The sequence below is a fragment of the Schistocerca gregaria genome, chromosome 4 (assembly GCF_023897955.1).
Source record: "Schistocerca gregaria isolate iqSchGreg1 chromosome 4, iqSchGreg1.2, whole genome shotgun sequence".
NCBI classification, from domain to species: Eukaryota; Metazoa; Arthropoda; class Insecta; order Orthoptera; family Acrididae; genus Schistocerca; species Schistocerca gregaria.
Window position 1 is genome coordinate 397,543,984 of NC_064923.1, and position 16,113 is coordinate 397,560,096.

General features: G+C 41.4%; 1 protein-coding gene across 2 annotated transcripts in view; it reads left to right on the forward strand.

Moving 5' to 3' along the window:
- LOC126266837 (cell growth-regulating nucleolar protein-like) overlaps positions 1-8,327 on the forward strand; it is a 60,268-nt gene extending 51,941 nt beyond the window's left edge. For both annotated transcript variants that reach the window (XM_049971404.1, XM_049971405.1), the window contains exon 5: positions 7,973-8,327. In XM_049971404.1, coding sequence (XP_049827361.1) covers positions 7,973-8,253 — 281 coding nt within the window. In that variant the 3' untranslated portion in view covers positions 8,254-8,327. The remainder of the gene's footprint in view (positions 1-7,972) is intronic.
- Positions 8,328-16,113: the final 7,786 nt, after the last annotated feature.

Consider the following 16,113-nt stretch of genomic DNA (forward strand, 5'->3'; position numbering starts at 1 on the left):
ATCACATCGTCATTTGTTGATCTGGTAGTGAAAGTAATTATTTAACAAAATCACAAACAAGAAACAGAGTGCAAGCAGGTGCATTATGGTGCAAAAACCATTAATTGTTTTGCCACAGATTCAGTCTTCTTTTAATATTTTATTTCCCTTCGAGCACTCACACTGATCGTTCACACTTGGGCAAAGAACTCATTACGCACTGGGCCATTAAAATTGAATAAACAAATGAGAAAAACTTTCACTTTTGACTATACACGAGGAGTATTCATTTTTGGCATCTAGAATGCATCCACAAGGACTACTGAGCCTTGGTTTAGAGAACATATCTGACATATTGCATCATCTGTTATGACAAGTTTCAGTAGTTCTGCATGCACTGTTGTAGACTTCATCCTGTGTCCCCTGAGCAACATGCATGTGTCACTGTCTTTGAAGTTAGACAATTTTGGAGCGAAGTTTTCCAGAAATAACTGCAACCAATTTCCTTCTGTTATTCTTCAGTTTTTGTTTATCAGACTGGTTTTGAATCGCAAAAAGTTTCACTATCAGATGGTGCACATAACTAATGTTTGGGCATTTTGCATGTCATGTGGCAGTGGCAGGATATAAAAACGAACCAAGCAAACACTGAATATTACAAGAATTATTTATATCATGAGATTGACTTACAGGTATTAATATTCTACATCTACGTGACAACTCTGCGATTCACATTTAAGTGCTTGGCAGATGGTTCATTGAACCACAATCATATTATCTCTCTACCATTCCACTCCCGAACAGCGCGCGGGAAAAGCGAACACCTAAACCTTTCTGTTTGAGCTCTGATTTCTCTTATTTTATTTTGATCATCATTCCTACTCATGTATGTTGGGCTCAACAAAGTATTTTCGCATTCGGAAGAGAAAGTTGGTGACTGAAATTTCGTAAATAGACCTCGCCGCGACGAAAAATGTCTTTGCTTTAATGACTTCCATCCCAGCTCGTGTATAATATCTGCCACACTCTCTCCCCTATTACGTGATAATACAAAACGAGCTGCCCTTTTTTGCGCCCTTTCAATGTCCTCCGTCAATCCCACCTGGTAAGAATCCCACACCGCGCAGCAATATTCTAACAGAGGACGAACGAGTGTAGTGTAAGCTGTCTCTTTAGTGGACTTGTTGCATCTTCTAAGTGTCCTGCCAATGAAACGCAACCTTTGGCTCGCCTTCCCCACAATATTATCTATGTGGTTTTTCCAACTGAAGTTGTTCATAATTTTAACACCCAATTGACAGCCTTGAGAATTGTACCATTTATCGAGTAATCAAATTCCAACGAATTTCTTTTGGAACTCGTGTGGATCACCTCACACTTTTCGTTATTTAGCGTCAACTGTCGTCTGCCACACCATACAACAATCTTTTCTAAATCGCTTTGCAACTGATACTGATCTTCAGATGACCTTACTAGATGGTAAATTACAGCATCATCTGTGACCAACCTAAGAGAACTGCTCAGATTGTCACCCAGGTCATTTATATAGATCAGGAACAGCAGAGGTCCCAGGACGCTTCCCTGGGGAACACCTGATATCACTTCAGTTTTACTCGATGATTTGCCGTCTATTACTACAAACTGTGATCTTCCTGACAAGAAATCACGAATCCAGTCACACAACTGAGACGATACCCCATAGGCCTGCAGCTTGACTAGAAGTTGCTTGTGAGGAATGGTGTCAAAAGCTTTCGGAAATCTAGAAATAAGGAATCAACTTGAGATTCCCTGTCGATAGCAGCCATTACTTGGTTTATTCCTGATACACGTTACTCTAGAAAATAAAATGTATATTTTCCAGTAACAGTAAATCTATAGCAATACACAAACTTTGCAATACATAGCAACTCCCACATGCATTACAGAATGCAAAAAAAATAAAAGGCGTGGCTAAAATTATGTTCAAACAATATGTTGGGGCAGAGACTTCGTTTGCTCAGCACTCACATTGCATATTGGTGATTGTAAATACACTCCTGGAAATGGAAAAAAGAACACATTGACACCGGTGTGTCTGACCCACCATACTTGCTCTGGACACTGCGAGAGGGCTGTACAAGCAATGATCACACGCACGGCACAGCGGACACATCAGGAACCGCGGTGTTGGCCGTCGAATGACGCTAGCTGCGCAGCATTTGTGCACCGCCGCCGTCAGTGTCAGCCAGTTTGCCGTGGCATACGGAGCTCCATCGCAGTCTGTAACACTGGTAGCATGTCGCGACAGCGTGGACGTGAACCGTATGTGCAGTTGACGGACTTTGAGGGAGGGCGTATAGTGGGCATGCGGGAGGCCGGGTGGACGTACCGCCGAATTGCTCAACACGTGGGGCGTGAGGTCTCCACAGTACGTCGATGTTGTCGCCAGTGGTCGGCGGAAGGTGCACGTGCCCGTCAACCTGGGACCGGACCACAATGATGCACGGATGCACGCCAAGACCGTAGGATCCTACGCAGTGTCGTAGGGGACCGCACCGCCACTTCCCAGCAAATTAGGGACGCTGTTGCTCCTGGGGTATCGGTGAGGACCATTCGCAACAGTCTCCATGAAGGTGGGCTACGGTCCCGCACACCATTAGGCCGTCTTCTGCTCATGCCCCAACATCGTGCAGCCCACCTCCAGTGGTGTCGCGACAGGCGTGAATGGAGGGACGAATGGAGACGTGTCGTCTTCAGCGATGAGAGTCGCTTCTGCCTTGGTGCCAATGATGGTCGTATGCGAGTTTGGCGCCGTGCAGGTGAGCGCCTCAATCAGGACTGCATACGACTGAGGCACACAGGGCCAACACCCGGCATCATGGTGTGGGGAGCGATCTCCTACACTGGCCGTACACCTCTGGTGATCGTCGAGGGGACACTGAATAGTGCACGGTACATCCAAACCGTCATCGAACCCATCGTTCTACCATTCCTAGACCGGCAAGGGGACTTGCTGTTCCAACAGGACAACGCACGTCCGCATGTATCCCGTGCCACCCAACGTGCTCTAGAAGGTGTAAGTCAACTACCCTGGCCAGCAAGATCTCCGGATCTGTCCCCCATTGAGCATGTTTGGGACTGGATGAAGCGTCGTCTCACGCGGTCTGCGCGTCCAGCACAAACGCTGGTCCAACTGAGGCGCCAGGTGGAAATGGCATGGCAAGCCGTTCTACAGGACTACATCCAGCATCTCTACGATCATCTCCATGGGAGAATAGCAGCCTGCATTGCTGCGAAAGGTGGATATACACTGTACTAGTGCCGACATTGTGCATGCTCTGTAGCCTGTGTCTATGTGCCTGTGGTTCTGTCCGTGTGATCATGTGATGTATCTGACCCCAGGAATGTGTCAATAAAGTTTCCCCTTTCCTGGGACAATGAATTCACGGTGTTCTTATTTCAATTTCCAGGAGTGTATATACTGATTTATATTAGATTCATTATTACAAAAGTAACATGTATTAAGATTTGAAAGTTGGCATGTGCTATTTAGAAAGTCTTTCAGACTAATATTATGATGTTTTAGTACTGAAATTACATTTGACTTTTATTTTTACTTAATTAATATTGGTTATTGCTTGGAAATTAAACATCAGTGCTTAGCATGTGTCTTTGTTTAACGAAATGTTAATTTATGTAGGCATATGGGAGAGGGGTGTGTTTATGTGCAAAAAAGGTGACTGGTTGCAGTATTTTGGGAAAACCTTTATTCATCGCTGTTGCAATGTTCCAGACCCATAATGAATCATAGTTTTAATTTTGAAACAAATTTTGCTCTCATATCTATCATACCCACAACATTTGAAAAAAATTCATGACAGTTTTTTAACTAAATCTGTTCTCCATTTTCTTGCATGTAAAATTGCCTAAATTTCACAATTTACATTGGGCTAGTCTTAGATCGTGATCTGAGTTGACAGCCTCAGTATATGGTACACAGATTTTGTTAATTATGTCGATCTTGGTCAGTGTGCTGTTTGTGATAGTTAACTTTGTTTTGCCCTGACCAACTGTTCCACTTTTTTATCCCATAACAGAACTGTTCAGTGTGACAAAGCCGTGTGGCTGTTCTGTGTTTGACACTTATGACAAACAAAACAGCCTGTGTACTGCACAGGTTAAACAAGATACGGACCCTGTCGTGACCACACATACGTAGTCACAATTGGATTTTAAATAATCACAGCATTATTTGTTTTCTAGATCCACATAAATTTTATCAGCCTAACGCTCTCATATTTCACACGTTTAATAGACAATAAGCAAGCTTCTTACGTCAGTTACACAGCACACCAAGGGTGCCAAATATGCCCATGGGCTGAGACAGAGACGGAGACCTTGCCTTTTGTTTCCAGCAAAGGCAAACTGTTAAGTCTGCACATCATGTAATGGATTGAGGAGGAAATCACACTATTTTGTTTAAATCTGTTGATCTGACTGATTTCAATAGAAAAATTTGTGTAGATTATTCAGTGATTCACAGGCTAGATGTTACCATCACTGGTTGCTGATGTGAAAATGTAAGATTTGGTTCCTGGCAACTTTCTTCCATTTTTTTCAACATGTGGAAGTCAGGAACAGGGTCCACCCAGTCTTGGAGAAAATAAAGCATAAATTTGACATGGAAGCTGCTGAAGAGATGTTGGATCAGAACGTTTGCAGCTGGCTGTGAATTAAAATTCTTTCATTTTTAGTTCATTGTTGATAAAGGCTTGTAGATTTTAGAATGTGTCGCAGAAAATAAATTGTAATGTTGTTGCATAATCAGATATTTATTGGTAGCAGAAACTTCAAGTAGAAATGCAGACATCCTCATTTTGTTAATGTGTTGTTCATGATGTAAACAATCTGCTGTTCACTTTTTATAATTGCAGATGTTAGAATAAAAAGAAAATACAACGAAGTAATTTAATCCGGCCGGTGTGGCAGTGCGGTTCTAATCGCTTCAGTTTGCAACTGCGTGACCGCTACGGTCGCAGGTTCGAATCCTGCCTCGGGCATGGATGTGTGTGATGTCCTTAGGTTAGTTAGGTTTAAGTAGTTCTAAGTTCTAGGGGACTGATGACCTCAGAAGTTAAGTCCCATAGTGCTCAGAACCATTTGAACCATTTTTGAAGTAATTTAATGAAAGAGCAACATCCACTTTTACTCATTAAAAACATGCTTTGTGTCTGAAGATGCAGTGACATACCTTATGGCATACCTTCCTAAACAAGTACTATTGCTGATATTAATTTAAAAATAAAATTAAAAGGAGACATTTAGTCGCAGAGCCACATCATTTGAGCTGCTGTAAGTTTGAGCATTCGACCAAAAGGCTTTCTTCTAAAGTAGAAAAGGACAAGGTGGAGGGATAGTAGGGGAAAGGTAGTAGAAGGTATAGTGCTGCTTTATGGGAGATGTAAGGTGGCAGTTAGGACAGGGTAGGACTGCTAGATGCAGTGGGAAGGTTTTGGAGAGGGAAGTAGTGGAGCGGGGAGGGGGGGGGGGGGAAGGGAGAGAGAGGGGGAGAGAGAGAGAGAGAGAGAGAGAGAGAGAGAGAGAGAGAGAGAGAGAGAGAGTGCACAGGTGGAATACAAGGCTGAGTAGTGCTGGAGTGGATACAGGGAAGGGGACAAGTGGTTGCAGAACAGGGACTACAGAAGGCATGGGGGACGGGCTTCAGGAATGTAGGATATAGTGCAGGGAGAGTTTCCACCTGTTCAATTCAGAAAAGGTGGTGTTGGTTGGATGGGTCCAGGTGGCTATAGTGTGAAGCAGTCATTGAAGTGAAGCACATTGAGTTGAGCAGTATTTTCAGCACCTCGGTGGTCTAGCTGTCTCTCAGCCACAGTTTTTTGATGCAGTTCATGTAGGCATATGGATAATTGGTTGTGAGGTGCATATAGAAAGCAGCACAGTGGTTGCAGCTTAGTTTGCAGGTCACGTGACTGCTTTCGCAGATAGTCCTGTCTTTGATGGGATAGGTGATGTCTGCAACTGGACTGGAGTAGGTCATGGTGGGAGGATGGTCTTGCATCTAGGTCAGTTACAGGAGGGATATGAGCCATGAGGCAAGCTTTTGGGAGCAGAGGTGGGGTAGGGATGAAAAAAATATTGGGTAGGTTCAGAGGACAGTGGAGTACCACAGTGGATGGAGTGGAATGGATATTCCTCAGTTCAGGGCCCTGGCAGAGAATCTGATCCAGTTGCTCCAGTCCTATGTGGTGCTGAGTCATTAGGGGAGTGCTCCTTGTCACTAGAGAGACAATGCATGTGAGATCTGTTGGGAGAGTATTGGTTTGTGAAGCCTCAGTGAGACTTTTGGTATATTTGGGGGGGGGGGGCTGCTCATTTTCACTAATGTGACTGCCGTGGGTGACTAGGCTGACTGGAAGGGACTTCTAGTATAGAATGGGTGGCAGCTGTTGAAGTGGAGATATTGCTAGTGGTTGGTAGGTTTGATGTGGATCAAGGTACTGATGAAGACACTCTTAAAGTAGAGGCAACATCAAGGACGTTGAGTTGAGGAGGGCCAGGTGAAGCAAATGGAGAAGGTGTCAATGTTATGGAGGAATATGGATAGGATGTCTTCACTCTGTCTAGAGATCTTAAGCAGGTGGGGGATTTGGGTGGTTAGGAAGGATTCATCTACGTGGACCATGAATAGGTTTGCATAGGGTAGTGCCATGTGGTGATACCTTCACAGAAAAGGTAATTGAATGTGAGGTGACAACGAAGGAGGTTGTAGGTTTGGTGTCAGGTGATGGGAAAGGCAGTGTCAATAGGACCTAGACCGTAGGCACTGGAGATGTTAATAAAGAGGGTGTGATGAGCAGGGGTTTGTGTGGTGAAGGGATAGGAACTGTGGAGAATCAGTGAAGGAAATGGATGATATTTTTTATATTGGAGGGAGTGGGATTGGTTACAGGTAATAGGTTGATGGTATTGATCTACAGGAGCGGATAATCTCTCATTGGGGGCCCAGTAACCAGCCATAATGGGGTATCCTGGGTGGTTCGGTTTATGGACTTTAGGAAGCATGTAGAAGATGGAGGGTGGGTGGGTGGGTAGGTAGGTAGGTTGGTTGGTTGGTTGGTTGGTTGATTGGTTATAGGATGGGCCTAAGGATTTGAGGAGAGACTGGAGATTGTGTTGGATTTTTGCAATATTGTTATTCCATCCTGCATTTTCCATTTTTGAAATATAAAATGAAACTGGATATTCTGTGAGCATCACAGTAAATAAATGGAAACCATAGTTCAAAATGATCTGCCACATTTGTCAAAGTGTTCCATACTAACAGTAAGTAAATAATTGTCATCTGATTTTACATTATTGATAAGATTTCAACGTGGTGCAGAGATTTGCAGCTTGCTCTAAATGTTCAGAAATGTAAAATTTTGCACTTCACAAAATGAAAAAAAAAATAATAGTATCCTATGACTATATCAATGAGTCACTGTTGGAATCAGTCAACTCATACAAATACCTTGGTATAACACATTGCAGAGATATGAAATGGAACAGTTCACTGATTTGCACACCCTAATATCACTGATGGAGGACAGATGAGTAGGAAGGAAAAAAATTGAAGTATCAAAATGCTCAGGTGTAAGGCATTGTACTCTGCAGTTTACTGAGAAAAGTGTAGTGATTGAAAGATGATAGATATCAATATTTTTTCCCTTCCGTGTATGTTTATATAGCAAAATATAATTCCATATTAATCTAATGATAGGAAACCAATAAGTAAATGAGTGGCATAACTAATTTTGTGTTATAGTCACGCCCTTGAGCAATACCATGTCCTCACTCATCTGTCATGGAGTGGCCAGTGAGTCATTATCAGTATAAGAATGACACCATAGATAGTGACAGTTACTTTTCCAAAAAGTGTATTTTGAAATGTACACTAGAATCTAGGTTTTTGATGGCTGCTGCTTATAAAATTTTATTATTGTTGTCCCTACAGGTGACGAACAGATTGAAGAAATATGTGCAGTTGAGTGTATCACAGCTGAGAACACTAATGGCTTACAGAAGTTCCAATGGAATGAAGCAATATTGGAAGTAGTACGATCTAAAGGTGGTGAGATACCAGTGAAACGACTGCGTAAAAAGATTGTGGCAGAATACCAAAACTGTTGTTGTAGTGCAGAAACTGAGGACAAACTTATTGTAAAATTCAATAAGAAGTTGCCTAAAGTTCCAGGCATCATAGTACACAAGGAGGTTGTGAAACTTGCAGAATAAAGTGGTGACTTTAATAAAAAGTATTGACATATTTGTACATAAAATACAAATAAAAGTATTGATTTTTATTAACACCTTTACATCTTTATTTTTGTAATATTAAGATACAGATTTAGCATATTATTGATGTGCTGTTTGTCTGGTGCCAAATATCAAGAAATCGTAAAAATGTAATACTACATGGCAGCAATAATCTTGTTCTTCCTCTGTGATCAGCAGCTTCATACATTGAGTGTGAAAAACTGGGTTGCCAGTTACGTGTGTATGATATTTCAGTATATTGGTGACAAGTGACGTCCAATCGCAGATGAAAAGATTGCTCAGTTAACTCCATACTGCTGAATGGAAACAATTTAAGAATTTTTAATAACATAGAAGGAGGAAATATATGGAGTTTGTAATTTTATGGGCAATAAATGTTATATGTTTTATGTGCAGTGAAGACTTTTGATACTGTGTGTTGCCTCTGAAGAAATGAATGATACATAATATTCTTTGCAGTTATGTGGTGTAATGCAAGAGTTCATGACTCTTAAACAGTCTGTATTTTCCTTCAACTATATCATGAAAAACTCTTGAATGGTTCCCATTCAGCATTATGGAGCTAACTGAGCAATTGCTTCATCTGTGACTGTAGATACATATAGTTGCCAATATACTGAGCTACCGTAGACACGTAATCGGCAACCCCAGTTTTTCATGCTCAATATATGATAATGCTCCACAATCTATAAGGAGCGTATGTCAGGAGTTTCTTGTTAATTTACAATGTTGTTAAAGGCATAGTTCAACAACTTGAAGATAAACACACAATATATTCTTCTCTTAATATTCAGTGACTCTAACTTGGACTTGGTGTAACATATCAGAATTCTTCCTTCAGTGTATGTTTGTATAGCAAAATGTAATTCCATATTAATCTAATGCTAGGAAACCAATAAGTAGATGAGTGGCGTAACTAATTGAAATACCATTACAAATAAGATAAATTTAGTTGAGACATTATTGTTATGTTGGACATTGGGTCGTTGATGTTCCTTGGGGCAGGGTATGGCACAAAGGTATATTTGCTTTACTTGTGCTGATGTTGGACATAGCACGACTATTCTTGTCGCCGCACAGTCCAAAACGAATAACTCTGACTAACAGAATATGATCTAAAGTAACATTGATACCAAAGGACGGTAACTTTAATTCTTAAGACAGTCGTCTTATCTAAATTCCAACCAATTTTTGACTTGCACAAAATCTGTGATTGTAGTTAGTTTATATACAACCACACTATGGGAGTTTCCAATCAACCAACTAACTTTAACAAAATTATTACCAATGAAACAACAGAAAATCTCGTGCTTTTTCAGCAGTATTATACAGAGTAAGCATAAATTTGTTCCTGTATTACAAAAATTTATTTCTGAGAAACTATATTGGATACAGTTATACAGTTTGTTGCACGCAGTAGCCCACATTTCCACCTGTGCTCCATTTGGTGCCCATTTAACATCTCAGGTGGTAATCAGTTTCTCTTCATGTCTTTGTCAACATCTCTTCTCCACCACTTCAACAGCATTTGTGCCTTAACAATTTGCACATCAGGAACTGATGAAAATACTTTATCCTTAACGTAACTCCAGATGAGTGATGCGGTGCAGTGGTTAGCACACTGGGCTGTCATTTGAGAGAAAGACCTTTCAAATCCTGTCCAGCAATCCAGATTTAGGATTGCCATGGTTTGCCAAAATTCCTTAAGGCAAAATCCAGGAAGGTTGTTTTCGAAAGGGCATGACTGATTTTCTTCCCTAAACAGACCTGAAGTCGTAGTGAACCTTTCCTCCAAATGATGTTAGTCCTACCGAAGTATTCCAAAGGGCTTACCCGAAATCCCTCAACATGGAAGCTAATGATACTTCTACAGAAAGAAGTGCAATCCACCAACTAAAAAACTTATCATAACCTTAGGAGGGTGTTTTGAAAAGTTCTTGGGATCACCACGAGAGGTCAGCACTAGCCCAACGAGTTGTTCATGTGATATTCATTGGACTGTTGCCTGTGAACATGTGCCACGTCAGTGCTCTTCGAAGAGAGCTGTCGCGGTGACATGGTTCTGTTGTTCCTGCATAGTGATTTGTGGAGATGGAAAAAATCAAGATTCGAGCAGTGATTAGGTACTTTGTAAAGAAAGATATGAAAGCAAAGGACGTTCATGACAATTTCCAGAATACACTGGTGGACTCTACTCCTTCATATTCAACTGTTGCCAAGTGGACAAATGAATTAAATTCTGTTGGGAGAGCATAGATGATGATCCATTCAGTGGTCGGCCAAGATGTGTCAGTACTCCAGAAATCTTTGCAAAAGTGCCCAAATAATCATTCAGGATCATCAGTTGGTAGTGCATGATGTTGCTCTTGCTTGCCAGATGCCATCTGAAAGGGTATATCATACTTTAATTGAAGAATTAGAAATGAAAAAATAGATGGGTGCCGCAACTATTGACACTGAATCAAAAACGCATGAGTGGACATTTCAGAACAACATTTGGCCCATTTTAGGAGAAATGAACAAGATTTTTTGCACCGGGTTGTGACCACAGATGAAATTTGAGTGCAGTACTATACCCCAGAGACAAAACAGTCAAAGCAGTGGAAACTTGTTGATTCTCAGACACCAAAGAAAGCAAAGACAATTCCTTCATTGGGAAAGATCATGGCATCAGTGTTCTGGAATGCAAAGGGGATTATGTTTGTAGATTATCCCCCCCACTGGGCAAACAATTACTGGAGAATACTATGCTAACCTCCTGGACAAATTGCAACAGAAGCGAAAAAAGGTCGTATTTAGCAAGGAAGAAAGTCATCTTCCATCAAGACAATGCGCACCCACACACGTGCCATTGCCATGGCAAAATTACATGAACTAAGGTATGAATTATTGCCACACCCACCTTATTCACCTGATATGGCTCCGTCAGACTTCCAGCTCTTCCCAGAACAGAAAATTTTTCTTGGTGGATGAAGATTCATTTAAAACAAAGAATTGATAGCTGGAGTTTACAACTATTTTGCAGGCCTGGAGGAAACGCATTTTCTAGATGGGATCAAGGCACTGGAACATTGTTGAACTAAGTGCATTAATTTACAAGGAGACTACATTGAAAAATAAAACAAAGTTTCAATGATGTAAGTACTTTTTTTCTATTTCGTTCCGAGAAGTTTTCAAACCACTGTCATATAATACTGCCTGCCAACAAAGGTGCCACCACTGTGATTTTGAACTACAGGGATTACCTGTTAGGACACTGCTAGTTGTAAGATTCATCCACCAATAAAACCCACCACAGTGACCCCATTCCAGAAATACAACAGGATTTCCAGTCTCTCCTCTAATCCTTAGGCTCATCCCAGACCTTTCCCCTGAGTCTCTCTCCTTACCTCTGCAACTCCCCAGACTACTACATTCTTCCCAAAATCCATAAACCCAACCACCCAGGACACCTCATTGTACTGTCAACCACTGAGAGAATCTCTGCTCTCATGAGCCAACACCTTCAGCCTATTACCTGTAACTTACCCTGCTGTATCAAATATACCAACCATTTCCTCCACTGACTCTCCACAGTTCCTGATACTTTAGGACAGGCTCGTCCAAACTGTGCCCCTGGGCGCTAGCGCCCGCGATCACCTGCGGCCAGCGCCCCGCCGAGCTTCGCCATGCCGCTGTATGCAAATATTGCAATAGATAAAAATTTATTTTGCGACCCCGCATCGCTGTCCATTTCAGCGGAACTGCGGGAAAACTTATCTAAAATAACTCTGTTTTGTTAGTTTTTATATTTGAGTTTCAATGAATGAAACAATTAATTGTTAAAGTGATAAGTGTTTCAAAAACAGGATTGTACAAAATTAATTGTATGTTCTTTTTTGGCGTGGTACGAGCCGGAAACAGGTGGGAAAAGTTTGTGCGCAAGTCACAAATGATCGCCGAGAATAGGGAAAGCATGGAAACCCTTTGCTGCTGGGAATCTCATCAAGAATTGCCTGGTCGACTCGGCGGCTTGTATTTGTCCACCAGACCTCACGGAAAAATTTGAAAAAATAGCTCTTTCACCTCAAAACTGTTGCTCACAGAATCTAAGGTATGGTCTCAGATATTGAGCAGCAATTAATGGAGAGATCGGCAAACTTCATTTCACTTTCTATTGCTCTTGACAAGTCTGCGGATGTTACGGACTTATCTCAGCTCGTCATATTCATTCGAGGTGTCGATGACAATCTCCGTGTCACAGAAGAGTTTCTCGATCTTATACCATTAAAAGACACAACCTCAGGTTTGGACATTTTTCTAGCTGTGGAAAACGTGTTAGTCAATGGGTTTGAAATGGGTACTCCTGACCAGTGTAACAAGGGATGGAGCCCCTGTGCTACGAGGGATGCGCACTGGATTTCAGAGTTACGTGAGGTCAAAAATGGCTGAAGTTAGCTGTTGCTTATTCGCGGCAGTCTATTGTCTGATACACCAGGAGGCAATTTATGCGAAGATTGCCAATGTAAAAAAAATGTTATGGACACAGTTCTTCGAACGGTTAATTATCTTCGCTCGCATGGACTCACACATCGCCAATTTAAAGAATTTCTGGTTGAGATCGAAGAGGAATACCCGGACATCATCTACCACACCAAAGTAAGATGGCTGAGAAGAGGAAAGGTGCTCCATCGGTTTTTATCCTTGAGGGGCGAAATAAATACCTTTTTGGAAAAAGGACGTCCAGAAGAATTACTTTGTGATCGTAAGCGGGTGGCGAATTTGGCTTTTTTGAGTGACCTTGCTGCGGGGGATTAGCCGAGCGGTCTTGGACTGTGTGGCTGGTCCCGGCAGAGGATCGAGCCCTCCCTCGTGTGTGTGTGTGTGTGTGTGTGTGTGTGTGTGTGTGTGTGTGTGTGTGTGTGTGTCCTTAGGAAAATTTAGGTTAAGTAGTGTGTGAGCTTAGGGACTGATGACCTTAGCAGTTAAGTCCCATAAGATTTCACACACATTTGAACATTTTTTGAGTGACCTTACTGGTCATTTATATACTTTGAACATTTTACTCCAACATGAAAATCACTGTCGTCAATTTAGTGCAAACGATTCAAGCATTAAAAAAAAACTTATTTTGTGCGAAAAACAATTGCGCTAGAAGAATTGTGGACACTTTCCTGCACTAGACAGCGTTAAAGAAGATGTGGAGTTTTCAAATTATGTTGCAATTTTTTCCGAATTACAAGAATGGTTTAAAAACAGATTTTAGGTGATAAGTGACCTTCAATCGGCCTTATATTTGTTTGCCCATTTTCCCTTTGGCATAGGGCATCTGACAAGTGCTTCAACTAGAGCTGATTGATGTGCAGTGCGATATGCGCCTGAAGGACCGCTTTCTCATGTGTAAAACTATGGATGACTTTTACAGCTGTCTTCCACGAGAGAAATATCCTCTTTTGCACAAGCACGTGGCTTAAGTTCTCTCAATGTTTGGTTCCACGTATACGTGTGAGAGCTTTTTCTAATAACCGTTCATTACTTGGCGATTAAAATTTGACTAACTCTTTGAGGTTATCAATCTCAGGGAATATTGTACGAAACATTGACAAAATCGTTTCTTCGAAAAAGAAAAAAAGTGTAAAATGTTAATTGTCTTCTTTAACAACGTTGACTATAAGAATTAGAGCTTTATAACCTTAATTTTATTTTTTAATAAGTTTTCAAACTTGGTCGGTTAAAATATTTACATACAAAACAGCAAACTAAGGATCAGATTTCTAAACTCTGAAAAGGGATTCAGAGAGATGTGGCCCGAAGCACAACAAAAAATATTTACTTGTAACTGCTAACAGTAACAATGAGACTCTATATCCCTTACATAAAGTTATTTCTAAAATAGAATATTTATGACTCTAGTTCATTTAAGAAACTGATATAATTTTCAGAAGACGTCTATTGTAGATATGACGAGTTTGCATGTGCAGTACTAATAGAATGAACCTATGGGTCAGAAAACAATAAGATGTTCGATTCTTGTTTTGGATATTGTCTAAAGCTTTGCGTAGTAATTCTGCCACAAGAACAATAGTTGCTACCTAAACAGTAAATGGTTTGCTTGTTTTACCGCTCATCAGCCTCTTTCTCAGAGGTGTGCTTCCCCTGTTATTTTGTTTGCGTTGGATCTGACTGTGGGACAGTCAACCACAGAGTAGTGCTGTGTGGTCTCACTCCCTCCGCAGCTCTCTCTCTTGCTCGTATGGCGACACTAGCGACACACTGTTGCAGACGGGGCGCTGAACGACACTGCCTTGGGCCCGCGGGTGCGCCTGCTGGGCACAATTCTTGGATGAGCCTGCTTTAGAACATGGTGATGCTGCTAGTCACTATTGATGCCACATCCCTCTACACATAATCCCCAATGCCATTGGCTTTGCTGCGTTTCACAAAGCCCGTCTTACTACAGACCTAAAACCCCCTTCCTTGTCACCATGACCAACTGTATCCTCATCCACAATAGTGTCTCCTATGAAGGCACCACCTACAAACAAATCTGTGATGTAGCACTGGCTCCTGCATGGCATCATTCTATACCAAGCTATCCATGACTCATCTACAGGAATTCTTCCTAACCAGCCAAAATCCCAAGCACCTGGTTCAGATTCATTGATTATATGTTTGTGATCTATACTGAAAGTAAGGACAAATTATCCACATTCTTCCAGAACCTCAACACCTCTCCCATTATCTTCCCTGGTCCTGCTCGATCCAGCAAGTCACCATCCTCGAAATTGACCTCCTTCACCTCAAAGACGGCTACATCGGCACCCCTGTCCATATTAGAACCTGCAATACTTCCACTTTGACACCTGCCACCCGTTCCACACCAAGAAGTCCCTTCCACATAGCCTAGCCAACAACGGCCATCGCATTTCTAGTCATGGGCAGTCTCTCTCCAGATATACCTAGGGTCTCACTGAGGCCTCCACAGACCTTAAGTACTCTCCCACTCTTGTGCAGAGAGCGAGTTCCCATGCCTTACCTCACCAGTCACATACCACCACTGACTTTCCCATCATTCGGACCCCTCATTACCACCAGGACTGGAGCAACTAACTCACATTCTCTGCCAGGGTTTCGACTACCTCTCATATAGAGTAATACCAACAACTGATGTAGCAAATGAACAGGAGTTAGTAAGGCTAGAATGCTACAAATTTTTGGGTATACATTGATGAAAACTTGAACCGGAAGAAGTATATTACTAAGCTTCTCAAACAATTAAGTTGAGGTACTTTAGCTCTCTGAATAATTGCTAATCTGGGAAACAAACATATCAATGTGCTGACATATTTTGCATATTTTCACTCAATAATGTCATATAGAATAATTTTCTGGATTAACTCATCACTTAGAAAGTATTGATTGCGCAAAAGCAAGCAGTGAGAATAATAAGTGGTGTTCACCCATGGATGTCATGCAGGCACATTGTCAAGAAACTGGACATTTTAACTGTGCAGTCACAATACAAATTTTCACTAATTAAATTCATCGTAAATAATCAAGCACTATTTGAGAGTAACAGTGATGTACATACCTACAACTAGAGGGGAAAATGACCTTTATTACCCATTGTTAAAGCTGTCACTGGCTCGTAGAAAATTTCAATAAGCAGCAATAAACATTTTTGATCATTACCCAATAACATAAGATCTCTGATAGGCAGTGAAGTAAGTTTTAAGTCTAATTTAATATCATTTCTCATGGACAACTTCTTCCATTCCATTGACGAATGTCTAATTAAAAACTGGTAGCCAGTAAAAATAGTTTTTTTAAGTAGTAGTA